At 37.9% G+C, this 18023-nt stretch overlaps 1 protein-coding gene across 1 annotated transcript in view; it reads left to right on the top strand.

The window, feature by feature from the left end:
- Positions 1-11071, top strand: part of LOC141511886 (pappalysin-2-like) — an 81700-nt gene extending 70629 nt beyond the window's left edge. The window contains exons 6-7 of the mRNA XM_074220882.1: positions 1884-1982; positions 6245-11071. Coding sequence (XP_074076983.1) covers positions 1884-1982; positions 6245-6319 — 174 coding nt within the window. The 3' untranslated portion in view covers positions 6320-11071. The remainder of the gene's footprint in view (positions 1-1883; positions 1983-6244) is intronic.
- Positions 11072-18023: the final 6952 nt, after the last annotated feature.

Genomic DNA, 18023 nt, shown 5'->3' on the forward strand with positions numbered 1-18023 from the left:
TTGCTTAAATAATGATGGTTTGAATTAAAGTTCCCTAAAACTTAAAACTGAAAAATGGCTGTCAAAATTCCATCATTGGTAGAGGGGGCTTCATCACCCAGTGTTCCCTTCAGTGGTATCAAATTCAAAAAGAAACAGTGTCATGAATCTAATTACTCATCTGTAATATAAAACACATACCATATAATATAGAATAAATTAAAGTAATATATTAGTAGGTTCTCTTTTACTAGCAGGCTCTATAAGGGAAATATTATCTCAGTTGGGCAAATGGAGAAACTGAGGCATAAACAAGGAAGGAGAATTGATTTGCCCATAAAATTCAGAAATAGTTATAACCTGGGAGACATCAGTGATTATACAACTGTAAACATGATATAAATATTTTATTTGTTTTTCAGTTATATACAATAATAGTTTCTACCTATAATTTTTTTTGCAAGGTTTTGAATTTTACAATTTTCCCCCTACCTTCTCCCTCCCCTTCTCCCACAGGAGGCAATCTGATCATCTTTACATTGTTTCCATGCTATACATTGATCAAAATTGAATGTTAAATATGAATTCTTAACTTGATTTCCATTTATTCTTAAAATATTTTATAACTATATTTCAATAGATTTAGTTTCTTTTGTTATCTTATATATTTTATTTTGCATATTTAAAAATATTATTTTTAAGAAATCCATAGGCTTCACCAGTCTGCCAAAGGGGTCAAAGACACAAGAGTGGTTAAGAATCGCTGCCCTAAGCAATTAACTTGAGAGGTTTTTAGAGGTTTTGCAGTAATGCAGCAGCTCAGAATGGAGGGGAGCCAATGTTATTGAGTAGGTGGGCTGGCTGGTAAGTCCTCCAAGATGCTGTGGGACTGCATTTCCTGCCAGGGCCTTTCCTCTTGAGATCCAAGGCATTGGGCCACTGAGTTATTGTTTAACCACTTGTTGCTGTTCTTATCATATGTTCCCTTTTGGGGTGAAACACTCCATTAACTCTGGTTTGGCTTGGGCCTGATTCCCATTTTCGTTCCTGCTAACTTGCAGCAGTAACAGGAGCAAATGGAAACTGTTTGGCTTGCTCCCCTGTTACCCTGTGGTTTCACTGCTGTGTGCAAAGGACTGATGCACATGTGTGAACATCTCTGCCCCAGACTGGGGTCACCAAATGCAATGACAAGTTGCTTTGAGACCATCATCTTCTTGTATTTACATAGCACCTCTGGAATCTCCTAATCTCTAAGAACTAGCCTTTGTCTAATCCAAGGAAAGTGATGAATGCCCTCATTCTAACTGGACTGAAAGCAGTAGAAGTGACCAATGAACCAACCACTAAACCTAACTGACAGTAAGGCAGAACTTCAGTATAGCCCCTACCAGTTCCTTCTGGTCTCTTGATCGGCTGAGCAAATCTTGGCAGGAGACTTTGCTATTACTTGGGAAAACTAGTGAAAAGTCGCATTCATTCCTATGCCATCTTAGGGACCCTGTGGACAAACCAAGCTATAGCTACTAACAAAAATATATAGATTAGGTCCAAGGCAAAAAGGTCCAAAGTTACTGACCTGTGTATCACTGACTTTGGTGCAATGATATTAGAGTCATTAAAATAGTTCATTACAATTAGCAGATACATTTCATATAAAATTTGGTCAGTATTCTTTCCTGTGCCTGTTGTCGTTTATCCTTTGTTTTTGAAAAGAACCAATGAAATCAGCTGGGTGTGTGAATTGGATTTAAGTGAGGCAGAGTCACACATTGTCAGCCTCACTCTCTCTAAGGATTCTGGTTTTTTCTGTAATAGTTCGAGGCTTGACCTAGGGGGAATAAAATAAGAACAGTGATAAATGGGATCATACATAGATGCTGACTTGTCATTTTTCCTTCCAGCCTTTTCAAGCTGATGGGTGGTGTGATACAATCAACAACCGAGCCTACTGTCAGTATGATGGTGGAGATTGCTGTTCTTCAACCCTCTCTTCCAAGAAGGTAGGTGGGCAGAGCTTGGTCAGGGTGTACCAGGTGATAAGCAAAAATCTTGGTAAAAGCACTGAGCTACTCTTGCTCTGGTCTATCAGTTAAACCAATCTGAGTATTTGGCAGGAATTGATTTCCAGACATCATATTTATTTTCCTCAAATATTCCTTCTTTGTAACACACACACACACACACACACACACACACACACACACACACACACACATGCATGCAAGCCTAATATGATCTTAGTACTAAGAGAAGCATAGGTTCTGGGAACTAGAGAAGTGATATTTCCATTCTATATCCTGTTCTGCTCAGAACATATCTAGAGTACTCTGTTCTGTTTTGGGTCTTACACATTATAGAGAGCATGGGAAGTATACCAAGGAGAATAATTGCAATATAGGGTTCCCTTAACTATGCTAAATGAAGATCATATAGAAATTGGAAATAATCGATTTGGAGAGGAGAAGCCTTGGGTGTTGGGAATAAGAGGGAAAGACCATAACATAATAGTCATCTTCAAGTATTTAATGCTCCACCATATGGATGAGGTATTAAACTTTGTTTTCTTGAACTTCAGGGAGAAACTATGGGTCCAATGAATTGGATAGAAGTTACAAAGATAGAGTTTTCAACTTGACCCAAATAAAAAACTTTGTAAAAGAAGCATTATCCAAAAGCAAGATGGGTCACTTTGGAGTTATTGGGTTTCCCTTCAATTAAAGATTAAATGTCTGTTTGTTAGTATGCTATCATGGGGAATTCTGTTCAGATATGGATGGGATAATTAGATAGCCTCTGAATTCCCTTCCACTTCTGATGTTTTAGGTGTCCTTAAATGAATTTTCTTTTGAAAATTCATGAGAAAGAAGGAACCCTTGATGAAAGGGATAATCTTGAGAGTTAGAGAATTCAAGTTTAAGGTTCTTAGGATGGTTCTGTATCCTTCTTCAGTCCCATTGAGGTTTTTAGGATGGTTCTGTATCCTTACTTAGTCCCACCACCAAAAACAAAAAATCCAATATAATAGCCATCCACCATATCTATTCTCTCCTAACCCTGTCTCCCCCAATCTCCAAAGAATAATTGTGAAGACAGGCTAATTTGTTTAGACAGTTCTGAAATTTTATTAAATTATGTAAATAAATTATTCATTCAAGATCACTGGATCACACAGAACCTTTCTTAGTTCACACTTTGGGAATCACTAATTTGAATGAGCTAAGAGTACTAGGGCTCAAAGAGTAATGAGTAAGGTCATTCTATCAACTAAACAAGTTACAACAACCTCTCTAACAGACCATTGTAGAGGGAATTCTACTCTTCCCACTTATCGGATCATGGATTTGGAGATTAAAGAGAAGGTAGAGTCTGTGTGGTGGAACTGAAAAGGAGGAGAACAGGAAAGATTTTTGGAAAATTTGTTGATTTGCAACTGGTCAAAGGAAAACTTGCTTCATTCTTTGCCTATGGGCCCAAAATGAATTGCACGCACAGAATCAAACCTTGTAATTTCCACATTCCTTTCAGTTCAAAAAGTCTATAAGTGTTTATCATCTAAAACATTCAAGAGTTATCCCAGCTCCCAAACTAGCTAAATTCAGAAGGATCAATTATCTATCATGTCCCACAAGCCTCAAGTACAAGATTGAAACCCACTCAGATTGGTCCCCACATTGAGGCTGAAGAAGATAGTGATCAAGGAGTATACTTGACTACCCCTCCTTCTCCCCATGCTGTGTTGCTGAGTGATCTCTGGATCCCTGAAGGACATAGCGCACAGAATCAGTGCTATTGACCACTCATTTGTTCTCATCTCATGGTCCTACTGATCATGATTTTATTGCTATCTCATTTCAATGCCTATGGATACCATTTGACATAATCCAGTATCGAAAGAGACCTTCTTCCTCCTCCTGGTGTACCATTTAGTCTATTTTGCCCTAGTATATGATTTTCAACCAGGAGAAATACTCAAGCAACACTACACAGCAAAATCCCTGAATCAGTCCTTCTCCTCAGTGCACTTGGAAAATAATTTTGTTCATACTGTGATGAGAGTTCTCATGATTGTGGATTTGGCCATCCTGAATTTGTTAGTCAAACACAAGATCTTTGTGTGATCTTCACATATTTCCCAGAGTACCTATGCACCCCACTCAACATGACTAAAAAACATCACTGAAGACAAGTTGGCTGCAAGGAAAATCTGAGGGCATAGTTGTTGGGGAAAAGGAGGTCAGATGGAGATACAGATATGTTCTGAGTCATGTCTGAAAGAGAGGAGACCTAGAAAGAAGGAATTAGTCATTTCAGAGATGGTAGAGGAGAGCCAGAGTTTCACCAGAGCACTGAACTTTTCAGTAAATCTTTACAGCAGAGAGGGAGAAAGATATCTGGGTGCCAAAAATGGCACAATTTTTCTATAAAACTATAAGACTATAACAATGCTTTGACTTCTGTTGTACTAATACTGTGACTACAACTGCAACTACTACCACCACCACCACCACCACTACTACTACTACTACTACTACTACTACTATTGCCCCTACTCCTTCCCCAACTGCTGCCAGCCACTGTTGGCACTACTTAATACTACTATCACTACTATTATTCCTCCTACCACTGATAACTAACATTTGTACAGCATTATAAAACATTATATAACATTTGTACAGATTATAAAATGTTTTAAACATATTATCTACTTATGATACTCTAACTCTGTGAGGTAGGTGTGACAATACTTCATTTTTCAGATGAAGAAACAGACTAGGGAAGTTCTGTCCAGGGTCACACAATTTATAAGTTCTTAAGGTAAGAGTTGAACTCAAGTTTTCCCAACTACAAGTTTAGTATTCTAAAATACTTTGTAACCTTGTGGCAATATAGTAAATATCAGACACCCTAGATCAGAAGTCAGAAAAGGTGTATTTTAACATCAATTCTGCCACTTATGTATGAAACACTGAACAAATTGTTTAAACTGTCTACTCATTTGTAAAATGAGTAGCCTACTGATGTCATCATGATATAGCAGATTAAGAGCTGGTCTGCATTCTGGGTTCAAGTCACATCTGGCATATTCTGGTTGTGTGACCCTTGGCAAACCCTAAGTGATTCTCTAAAGGATTCTTATCCACTTAGTGTATTATGGACCCTTTTAGCAATCTAATAAAATCCTTCTTAGAATAATATTTGTTTCATTCATAACTGAATACTTGAAGAAAGTACTAAATTTCAGTTAGAAGTTGGTGAAGATAAAGTTGCACTGTTTTATATTTCCCTATCAAGTTTCACAGACCCCTGGAAATCAGGGATTCCAGGTTAAGAATCTTAGTTAGAAAATTAGAAGCTAGGGACCTTTCTGGATATTCATCAGTGGAATGGGTTTTATTACTGAAAATTCCTTATACCAGTGAAATCAAAATGGGGAAAAGCAATGCTTACCTCAAAGGTCTTCATGGGACAATAGATATAGAGTCTTAAAAATTTCCAGCTAGAAATGATGAAAGAAACTCCCAGAAAAACCTAGAAAACTCAAAATGATGATGTCCTTCATTTTTTAAAGAAGAACATGATGTTGGGGGGGGGGGCACCATGACAAGCACATGAATTGGATTTGAGTGAGAGGGGACTGTGCTAAGACACCAGCCACAGTTTGTCCTCTAGAGTCATCTGGGTCCAATGACCAGATATGAATCAGGATGACTGGAGATGTGAGACAATCAGGATTAAGTGATTTGCCCATGTTAAAAATGATGTAATTGGAAAAAAAATTATTTTTTAAAAAACTTGGAAAGACTTACATAGATGGATGCAAAGCAAAATGAGCAGAAATGAATACAATGATACAATACTGCATGATGATCAACTGTGAAAAACTTAACTATTCTCTGTAACACAATGATCCAAGACAATATTGAAGGATTTATAATGAAAAATGCTATCCATCTACACAGAAAAAAAGATGGAGCCTAAATGCAGATTGAAATATACTTTTTTCCTTTATTTTTCTTTGTTTTTCCCCTTTACTTTTTCCTCACAGTAGGATGTACATAGCAAGAAAATTTTAAAACCAGAAAATTCTTGTTTTAGTTATTTCAATTTATATATAAGAAAAGACAGTAACAATGTGATAAAGATAGGTTTGGGGAAATTGTGGGTAAAAGTGATCCTGAGATAAACAATATGGGATTTAAAAAAAATTTCAAATATTCTCTTAACCCCCAGGGTGATAAAGTTTTCTCTTTATCTCCTATAGGTAATCCCATTTGCTGCTGACTGTGAGCAAGATGAGTGCACTTGCAGGGATCCCAAAGCAGAAGAGAATCAATAAATGGGGCAAAAAGACCCTGCTGCTGGCCCAGGAGGCTAAGAGGGGTGGGGTGAGTGAGGAAGGAAGGGAAGTTTGAAGAAAAGTCTGGAGACCAAGACTGATGGAAGGAGGAGATGCCTGGAGAGACCATAAGAAACCAGGGAGGAGAGGAAGACTATGTACTCTGTGAGAGAATGCCTCTAAAGTGCCAAGCATGTCAAAAGACATTTGTGTTATTGATGACTATCAATATCATCATTGTAAAAGGAGAGAACCTCATCCAAGTGACAGGATAGCTACTCTTGATGGGCCAAGATCCCCCTGTACCATGCTCCACTCTCATGCTCATCTCCGACACTCTCCTCTTCTTCTTCTCCCTTGCTCTCCCACCCCATCCCAGCCCACCCACACCCAACTTATAAACTCAAGCTCAAAATCACCAAGAAGTTGCCAGGGACTCCTTGTATCTTCTTATCATAAATGGTCTGCCATCTAGCTGACTCTGTCTTCTCTAACCCTGTCCTGCTTCCTTTCTTCAACTGCATAGACTCCTTCAGCAGTAATTAATTTAGTCATGAACTCTATAAGTATTTAAGCAAAACTACATAAATTACATAAATATATGAAATATACGATATATTTTTTGCTGTCTATTAAGGTAAAACAAATACTCTTTGCCACACACATGCTGCTGTAATGTACGTGTCCTACATAATATTGGGAGTCTAGGGGTAAGTACAGAAATGATCCTTTAATCAGTCCTTCCTTCCTTCCTTGCTTATGGGATCAAGGCAGGGAGTAAGAGACTGTGTGATAACTGTAATCCTATTTAGCCTTTGATAGGATGAATTCCTGGAAGCAGGGCCTGAGCTACACAAACAATGGGTGAAAAACAACTTAGTGTCACCACTAGTGACCCATACCAAGTTGAGACCAAGAGACCCAGATCATTCCCTTTTCCTTCCAGTCTATTCAAACAGGGTAGGTTTTGCCTGAATGGTTGAAGTCCCCAGTAGTGCTCCATCTAGAGGCAACATGGTGTGGTGAATATAGAGGTGACCTTGGAGACGGGAAGATTTGGGTTGAAATCCTAACTGACAAAAACTGACTCTGTGAACTAGCCAGATTACTTATTCTTTCAGTACTCTAGGCAACTCTCTAAGAATCTGGAATTGAAGAAAGGTTACTGACTTGCTGATTGTTGAGTTGCCTAGACCAATGAAATCAAAAATTCAGTCTCTATCCCTTTGGCCCCTACTGAGTCATCTAAGAAAATTAAGGTATTCAAGCTTGCAAGAACTCTTTGGTTAGTGGCTAGATGACTTTGGTCCTATTCTAGATACATATGTGAACCAGAAGAATTAAATTCTATCATATTAATTATGAAATTTAAGAAAACCTAATGAGACACAGACATTGGAATATAAGAATGAGGATGGGGCCAGCTGGGGGTGCTGTGGATGGAGTACTGGCCCTGGAGTCAGGAGGATCTGAGTTCAAATCCAGACTCAAACACTTAATAATTACCTAGCTGTGTGACCTTGGGCAAGTCACTTAACCCCATTTCCTTACAAAAAAGCAAAAACAAAAACAAGCAAACAAACAAACAAAAAAGAATGAGGACAGAGACCAGATTGAAAATGTGGCCTTTGGGAAATTAAGAAATGCTAGTAGAGACAACTTTCTCAATTCATGGTTATTTCATATGATTAGGATAGAGTAATATTTGCTCCTTCTTTCTAGGGTAGGTAAAGGATTAAAGTCCTTTGCCTTCGATGTCAAAAGCTTACTAATATTTTCCAAATGTAATTATTCTGTATTTAAATGCCTCCATCATGGGTTGGCAAGATGGTCAATTAGATAAACTAAATGATTAAGACTTGCAGAACATGTAAAAATCCTGCCTGGCTCATGAAGCTTAATATGAAAAAAATTAGACATGAAATTTTGTGATAAATAGATTTCCTCCATATGCTATCGTACCATTTTTTAAAGCTCAGTATTCATTGCTCCCCTGTCTGAGGCCATGATCTCTCTATATTCAAGTTTTTCTTTTAAGTCTCCAACTTCAGTGGTTTGTGGAACAAGATGCTAAAGTCAACATCTCTTGTTAGAACACTCACCTACTTCTGCCTCTAAGAGTATTCAGTTGACTTGGGCATTATCCAGGGGTTTTTTTTCACTCCCAAGGCTGACAGGGTAGGATGGAAATTACCCAATGTGTAGAACTCAAATATGAATTTCATTCAGTCACTTAGCAACAAGTATTTTCTAGAGACCTTCTGAGTGTTCAATAGTGTAACATCAGGAATTCACTCTTTTCTTATCAGCCATGCCCTCTGTCACATAAGATCTCTCCTCTAACCTAGAGAAGATTTTACTTTAAATATATATATATTATATATATATATGCATATGAAATTGCAATGGATAAAATGAGTGGAATTTCAAACAGAGATAAAGATGGAAAAAACCTGAAAATAATTCAGAGAAAAATCTATCAAATTTAGGGTTAAAGGAGGCCCCATCTGGGAGTAGGGGGGGGGGTAGTGGTGAGAGAGAGATGGGGGAAGAAATGAGTCAAGGTGACTCAGTCCTTAAACCAAGCCTGGAAGCATACCCAGGGGGTGACTTTTGGCAGTTAGAGATGGTTCAGAGAGTCCAAAGGAAATTCAAATCAAACATAGCGTGAAAAATCTGTGACCCATAGATACAGATGCAGCTAAATGGAGAGACACATGGAGTTAGGGTGACACTCTGTGGGGAGATAGGTGAATTTCAGCAATATGAGACCCATAGTCAGGCTTAGCCATTTGGACTCAATAGTTTGGTTTTAAAGAAAGTTAGCATATTTATCTACCCACCATAAAGTAGACTTAAATATATCAATCCCTGCCTTACCTTCTTATACCCTCAAACTCTCAAAGATGTTTGTTTTGTGTTAGTATCTTGAGTAAGCCTCTGGTAGAGACAAATTAATTGCTCTTTAGCACCCTGGACCATTAACTATGGAAAAGCAAATACAAACTGGGTATAGGTTCATCTTGTGCAACATTCATCTTTCATTGAAAGTGATTGAGCAAGAACAAACAAAAGAAGGAGTAGGAAGAAGAAAGATGAACTCTGGGATTCTCTAGCTCTTCTCAAGGAAAATACTTCTTATTTACCTATATGCTCTGATCACAACATACACACTTTGGCTCACTGATTCCTAGATCCATTGTTCATTTTATCATACAAAAATTAAATGTTTAACAACTGTAATATTAAACACTATTTTAAAAGTTAACATCTTTGACCTGCTCAAGAACACATATTCTAAAATGAAAAGGCAGAGAGAGGGAAGCATACATTTTCTCAGAAAGCAGGGGAACTTTGTGATGTGGAGTTCTTTGTATGGACTGATGAAGCCTATGAAACCTTTTCAGAAGAATTTTTAAATATATAAAATCAAATATATAAGATTATAATTGTTGTGGTCACGACCCCATTTTCTTTCTCAACGTATTTCTCAACTGAGGAAAAATAGGGTCAATGACTCACCCAAGGTCACACAGTTATTAACTATCTGAGGTCAGGTTTGAAATCAGGTAGATGAGTCTTCTTAATTCCAGAGCTAGTATTCTATCCACTGTGCTACTTGGCTGCCCATTATTTTGGAAAATAAATATCAAAATAGATAAAAAATTCATGAACCTCGGATTAAGATCCTTTGTTCTAGAAGATGTAGCAGGGGTGCAGTGAGGGGAAGTAATGGAGGGGGGAGAAGTAAAAGACAAAAACAAAAAAAAACCATAGCCTAATTTTAATAAAGCATCCTTTTGCATACCTGAGGTCACAGAAAATGAAGGAAACTTATTTCTGACTCAAAAACAGACAAGGAGTTCAAATATACTGGTGAGCTTTTCTTGGAAAATAATAGAATGAATTATTCATTTTACAAATGACCCTGGGAGATAAATGGCTTTTATTGGGCTAGGAAGATGCTGAAAAATTCCAATTCCTTGGATAAGTCTTTGGACTTTCCAACATTGTCCAAAGTATCAGGCATAAGGTCAGAGAGAGTCATGATAGCCATTAAGGCTGCCCAAGCATAGCTGTAGTCCTAAACAAGAATGAGAAGTCTATCACTCATATGAACTTTTTTCTCTGCCCAGCCTCTTCATAAAGTTGGTAGTAAGCAGGGTATTTTTATTTTTTTATTTTTATGTCTTTTATTTTATGTTGCTCATGTCCTTGACTCCATATGGTTCTCCAGGAAAACAGTAGAACCTATTTCATATTGTCAGAAAAGTAATGCAATGAATACCATCCTCCCCTGGTTCAAGCAGAACCTGATCTAACAAGTAGCAGTCCTCCATCACCTCTAGTCTATCAGATGACAATTTCCTCCTCCAGATCTTGTCTCTGATATCACAGGAACTTATCAATCAATCAATCAATCATTAAGCATTTATTAAATGATTGCTATATGCTAGGCACTGTGTCTGAATATACAAACGTAGGGGAAAAAAAGATTGTCTCTGCTTCTAAGGAGCTTACAATTGAATGGTCCATAAATGCAAATGTCATCTACTATGAGCAGAGACCAGTCAGGAACTAAATTTCACTGGTTATGTATTTCCCAGAGGACATTGACTTGTACTCAGTCCTTGCCCTCTCCTCACTTGCAGTTGAAGAACTTACTAGTTCCAAAACCACATCGCTTGGTATCTATTCAACCAGTCTTCATAATGGTGTGTTTGGATAATCTTAACACAGCAGTTGTCTGGGGGGGGGGCGGGCTGGTCAGATTTTTTCATGATGCTACCTTTGACCAAAATAGTAAAGGAAAAGAGAGAGAGAGAGAGAGAGAGAGAGAGAGAGAGAGAGAGAGAGAGAGAGAGAGAGAGAGAGAGAAATGGAAACAAGAGAACAAGGAGGGAACCTTTCTCAAGTACATTCTTTTCTTCCCTTCATCATCAGGGCAGGGATTTAACTTGGTTGGCCTTTCTTCCTCTTCTTCAACCCTGTAATATTGCTAATGGGCACATCAGTTCATATCCCTTGGGAATGATGTAATTGGGGACACGGTGAAAGGAACTGATCTACTGTATCATAAAACTGCTAAAGCCAGTTATTTTGTAAAATTATAATATGTTCATTAAAAAAAATCAACACATAAAAGGTAATATGTCTCAAGTGTCTGTTTCTCTATCCCAGTCTTTTGACTTCTCGAGGTCTGCTTCCCTCCCCCATTACTCCATAAATGGTCTGGTATCATTCCTGGAAATTCATTGAACAGATCAGAGTGCTCATTCTGTATAAGGTTTTGTGATTAATACTCGTCTAACTTTCAGGATTTTCTAGGAATTTCTACTAGACTTCTGTCAGATTCAAGGGTCACTTGAATTTGGTCAAAAGACTTACATATGGAAGGGATTCTGGAGGTGCTTTTCATCCCTCTTATTTAATAGATGAGGAAACTAAGTCAAAGAGAGATTAAGTGACTTTGCTCATGATCCTATTTTCTAGTCATTGTCTCACCTGAAATCTGAACTCAGGCCTTTCTGATTCCAAATCTAGTGCTTTCTTCACTACATAATTCTGCTTCTTAAGAAGAACTTTAGCAGAGTTTTGACAATATGCAATTTGATAACAAATCAAGCCAATAAATATTCATTAAGCACCTACTGTGTGCCAGACACTATAATAAATATGGGACTATAAAAGTAAAAAAAGACCAAAATTTATCCTGTTTTTATAGTCCAACAAGAGGAAGACAATATGCAGAAAAGATTATAGATGGTTCCTGGAAGTGGACTCTGCATATTGAATAGAAAAGGGACCTTAGCTTAGACTGGATCACTGCCCTTAAAGAGTGTAACATCTAATAGGAGGATACAATACCAACAAATATAGAGTGTGTGTGTGTGTGTGTATAAATGTGTGTGTACACACGCGTGCAAGCGATAATGTATTAGAATCACTTGCATTTGAGTCTAATAATGCATTAGAATTACAAAACAAAGTGCTGTGAGAGATCTTGGAAGGAAGGTCTTTACCAACTGGTAGAATGATAAGAGTATTTCCAGAAGAAGGTGGCATTTGAGTTATACCTTAAAGGATAGAGAGATCTTTAATAGATTAAGAAAGGAAAGAGAGCATAGAGAATGGCCTTGAGCAAAGTGACAGAAATGTGGAAGCAGTGGTGGGATTAGTCTTCACATTGTGTGAGAAAAGAAGAGTTTTATTAGGATAAAACAGGGTATATTTAGGGGGGAACAACTAGATGGTGCAGAGGCTAAAGAGCCAGGCTTGAAGTCAGGGAGACCCTTCCTTGTGAGTTCAAATCAACCTGACACCTAGCTATATTGACTAGGTGAGCCAATTAACTCTGTTTGACTTAGTTTTCTCTTCTGAAAAATGAGTTAGAGAAAGAAATGTCAAATCATCCAGGATCTTTGACAAGAAAATCCCATATGGGGTCATGATGAGCCAGATGCATCTGAAAAACAATTTAATAAAAAGAACTAAAATATGGGGGAAGGTATAATATGAGATAAGTTTACAGTGAGAAAGCAGTTCCATATTGTAAAGAGTTTCATATGGTAATAGATTGTGAATGTTACTCAACCAGACATATGGAGCTAGTGTGGATTTTTAGCACAAGAAAGATGTGAACAGATTTGTTTATAAGGATTATCATTATGGTAGTGGTATGAATGATGGAGTAGAATAGAGGGAGGGTAGAATTGTGAAAGAAACAAAGAAACATTCATATCAATCAAGAACTAGTAATAAAAATCTAGGAGAAGGGTTGTTGTGAGAGTAGAGAAGAGAAGATGCCTTCCAGAGATATTTTTGGATATGGAATTGGCAGCGTTAGAAGATGATGCCACACATAGTAATATTAAGGAGAAGGGAAAAGGGTGGGGGGGAAAGTCAGAGTTTCACTCTGGACATGCTGCATTTGAGATGTCATTGAGGTATCCTAAAGGAGATATCCTGTAAATAAAAGGAGCTGAGTTTTTGTGGCTCAGTGGAGAAAGCACTGATTTTGGAGTAGGATGTTGGATCCATTTGGGGATGTTCTTGGCAATGATACTGGAGTAGTTTGCCATTTCCACCACCAGTTCATTTTATAGACGAGGAAACAGAGACCTGAGTTCAAATCTAGCTTCAGACATTGACTATCTAGGTGATCCCAGGCAAGACACTCTTAGTTTTTTCATCTGTACAATAAGGATAACAATGTCACCTTCCTTCTAAGGTTGTGAGGATGAAATAAGATAATAATTGTAAATAGAATTAAGGTCATACTTGGTAATCACTAGTCTCAATGTGGTAATTGAAACCATGGAAGTGAAAGAGATTTCATGATAGAGAATATGAGGAGAAAACAGAGCCAAGAATTGTCATTATGAGTAAATGCCCAAAGTAGGTATAGGCAAGAGTTTAAATAGGTTTGGGAACAAAAAAGTGGTAAGAGATTAGGTAAGGAAATAACATGATGATTAATCACAGATAGAGATTTCTTCTGGAAAACAGGAGGTATATTCATCAAGTACAGCACCCTTAAAAAAGGAAAATTCACATTGATCACTTTGAGGAAAACCTAGCTCCAAAACAAATGTGTCAATAATGGAGAATGTGATTCTAATACAGAATCTTACAAAGCTATTCATGCCAAACACTCATACAAGGAGTATGGACAGGAATTATATAACCTCTCCTGGGTTCTGATGGATGGATACCAAATCCATGGAAAAGCCTCAAAGCGATGAGGCCAAATTGAGAGAGAAATGCTGCCCCAGGAAAAAAAAAAGAGAAGCCTAAGGGGGTAGGAGGAGGAGGAGGAGTGACTGGTTAGCCACAAGGTTGATTAATCCAAAAAAACAAAAAGGAAAATAAGCAAAACCTAGAAGAATCTTCCTAGCTTCTGGAAACATACTCCCATGAAAACCCTAAACCCCCAAAGGCCTGGAAGTACCTCCAACCTTGAACTCTGACCAACCATGAGAATTTAGTGCTTTCACAATCTAACCCAAGAAGTTCAAATTGTTTCTCAGGCTTTCATATCCCAAATGAGAGGGATACATACCATTCTTTCAGTTTTGACCAATTATTTTGCATAGGTGGATATGTCAAAAGTCACATTCTTTCCACCAGTCTAGCTTCCATACTAATACTTGTGGTGTTCAAAGACATTCACTCAACTTTTTAAGAGAGAGAGAAGTCCTCCTTCCCTGCCTCTCTCTCTTCCTTTTTTCCTCCTCTTCCCTCTAGATCCCTTTCCTCCTTTTCTTTCTTCCTTTTTTCTTCCTCTCTTTCCCTTCCTTCCATCCTCCTTTTTCTCATTTCCCTCTTTTTTTTCCTTTTCCTTTCTTCCTCCTTTCCCTCCTCCCCTTTTCATTCTTCCCTTCCTCCCTATGTTCCTCCCTTTTCTCCTTCTTTCCTTCCTGCTTTCATCCTTTTTTCCTCTCCTCTCTTCTTTCTTCCCTTGTTTTCCCCTTCTTCCTTTGTTCTTTGCTTCTTTCTCTTTCTTCTTTTGTTTCTTCCTTCCTCCTTTTCCTCCTCCCTTTCCTCCTTCCTTTATAATTCTTCCCTTTCTCCCTTTGTTCTTTCCTTCCTCCTTCTTTTCTTTCCTTCCTTCCTTCCTTCCTTCCTTCCTTCCTTCCTTCCTTCCTTCCTTCCTTCCTTCTTTCCTTCCTTCCTTCCTCCCTCTCTCCTCCCTCCCTCCCTTTTTTCCATACCACCTTCTTCCCTTCCTTCTTTCATTTCTTCCTTCTTTCTTTCCACCCTCCCTTCCCTCGTTACTGTCTCAAACTCTTTTCAATATACTTGGATGTATATGTACACATCACATGGCAGAGTAAAAGGATTGCAATTTAAATACTTGAAGTCAAACCCCAGGCCTTTTTCAAATGCTTCTAAGGGTCTTGGTCTGGTGGATCATGCCCTGCTTGAGGAAAAAGGGCGGCAAGGGGCACAGATAACATCTAGAGCAAGAGACTATCCTGTCTCTCTACTTGAGGGTCTAGGGGTGTGTGTGTGTGTGTGTGTGTGTGTGTGTGTGTGTGTGTGTGTGTGTGTGTATGTAAGAAAAGCACTCCTAAACTAAGAAGTTTACAAAAATGTCTTATGTCTGGTTAAATGGTAGGGTTCAGGCTACAAAATGCCAGGTTCTGGTCTGTTTTGTCAAGGTAATTTAAAAAACTGATAAAAAGAGGCTGAAAAAAGAAAAGGCACTTATCCCTGATCACTTACTAGCTGTCTGACTATGGTCAAATTACTTACCCATTCTGATTTAATTTCCTCACCAGGATGACAGCATCAGTTGCTGGATTCTTTTTTTATTTTTTTAATTTTAAATTTTTTATTGATGTTTTACCTTTCCAAATTTCATCCATTTGCCTATATATGTGTGTGTGTGTGTGTGTGTGTGTATAGATATATTTCTAAGTTAAAAATTTCCTTCCACCCTCCCTTCCCACTCCCCTCCCCTCAGTAGCGAACAGTCAGATTAGTATTGTGCTAATATTGTATTTGGCATGTTTACAGGTTAGTCATTTTCAGTGTGAGGAATTAGGATTAAGGGAAAGAAAGACATGAGATACTTTTTACAAAAGTGAACACAGTGGGACAGCTAGGTGATGCAGTGGATAGAATACCAGCCCTGGAGTCAGGAGGACCTGAGTTCAAATCTGAACTCAGACACAATTACTTAGGTGGGTGACCTTGGGCAAGTCACTTATCCCCACTGCCTTGCAAAAACAAAAAAAAAATTCAAAAAGTGAACGTGCTTTTCTTCAGATTCTGAAGGTTGTTTTAATGTTTTGTTTTTCTACCTCTGGCTAGGGATGGCAGTGTCCATAGCTGGTCTAATAGGGTTGTCCTAGTTCTCTGAACTTCCAAGAGGAACTGCATCCACAAGGATGATCATCTCACAATGTTGTTGTTAATGCGTACATTGATCTCTTGGTTCTGCTCCCTTCACTCAGCATCAGATCCTGTAACTCAATCCATGCTTCTCTAAAGTCTGATCATTTATGGTTTTTTATAGAACAATAGCATTCCAAGTTGTTGGATTCTTTTAACAAATAGTTTATATAGAAGGTCTTCCCAATCCCTCAGCTGTTAGTGTCAAGGTGGCAGCTAGGTTGCACAGTGGTTAGAGCACACCAGCTCTCAAGTAAGAAGGACTTGAGTTCAAATATATACTCAGACACTTACTAGTTGTGTGACCTTGGGCATGTCACTCAACCCTGATTGCCTCACATCCAAGGCTATCTCCAGTAATCTTGATTCATATCTGGACACTAGACCCTGATGATTCTAGGGGGAAAAATAAGGCTGGGGACTTAGTAAAGCACCCCTCACTTCCAGCCTATTCCCATGCATTTCATGGCATCACCTCCCTGATGTCATGAACTTCTTTGAGAATGAAGGACAAAATGAAGGACAAAGAAATGAAGGACATCATCAGTACTTTTCCCTCTAAGGGACAGTTAGGGAGTGAAGTGGTCTGTAAAACGGGGATATTAACAGTACCATCTTGGCAGAGTTGTTGTGGGAATCAAATGATATAGTAATTATAAAGTGTTTAGCATGGTGTCATACATAATAGATGTGATATAAATGTTAGCTATTATTAGCCATTACAAGGTTTTTCAAACATAAATTATATCCCCTATCAGAATGTAAACTTCTTGAGGACAAGGACAATTTTTGGTTTTTCTTTATATCCCAAACACTTAGAAAAGTGACTGTCACATAATAAGGTAAACATTTGGTAAATATTTATTGATCTTCTTTTAACCTATATCTTTAATATGGATAAATCAGAACAGACCAAGTTTCTCTCTCCTTTATCTATCAACTAGTTTTATATTTTTAAAATTGCTTTTGTTTTCTGTCCCTTAGGTGGACAAAACTCTATCTACCAAAGCATTTAAGAAATTTCTTGGAAAGCCTAGAAAATTGCCTGGAGGCAGTATCAAAAGGTTAAATGACAAACCCAAGATCACACAGCCAGTTGTAGTTTAGGTAAGGCGTGCATCCAGGTCTTACTGACTTCTCTGCTTCTCAGAATGTATATACTCTAAAGGCAAGCTAAAATACTCTTGGGTGGTTATTCTTTTTTATTCTATTCCTGCTCTTCTTATATTACTTACAGACATTTGAAGGCTTTAGATATTCATTTGATGTTAAACCACACACAGAGAGAGATCCTCCATTTACATTTCATGAAAGTTTCTTAAGTGTAAATAATCTCTTCTCCCAGTGTGAAAACCCAAGATCTTTAAAACTAATGAGTTAAGATGTCCAAGTGTCTAAATGAATTCTGGAAATAACTTTGTCTTCTGACATTTCAGTCATGCCTGAATTTTTATGACTTCATTTGGGGTTTTCTTGGCAAAGACAGTGGAGTGGTTTGCCATTTTCTTCTCTAGCTCATTTTACAGATGAGGAAACTGAGGCAAATAGGGTTAAATGACTTGCCCAGGATCATATTGCTAAATGTCTAAGATCACATTTGAATTCAGGAACTTGGCACACTATCAATTATGCCACCTAGGGAATAACTTAGACATTTCATTTTTAAAGCAATGGCTTAGATACATCAAAGCAGTGAATGACTTAAGAGAGTCCAAGCAGTATCTTAAAAATATCATTTAACAAAAATAGAATGTCTAGGAGAAAAACTGCTTGCTACCTCACAAAATCCCACACCAGCAAAGAG

This window comes from Macrotis lagotis, chromosome 2 (genome assembly GCF_037893015.1).
Source record: "Macrotis lagotis isolate mMagLag1 chromosome 2, bilby.v1.9.chrom.fasta, whole genome shotgun sequence".
In the NCBI taxonomy this organism is placed as follows: domain Eukaryota; kingdom Metazoa; phylum Chordata; class Mammalia; order Peramelemorphia; family Peramelidae; genus Macrotis; species Macrotis lagotis.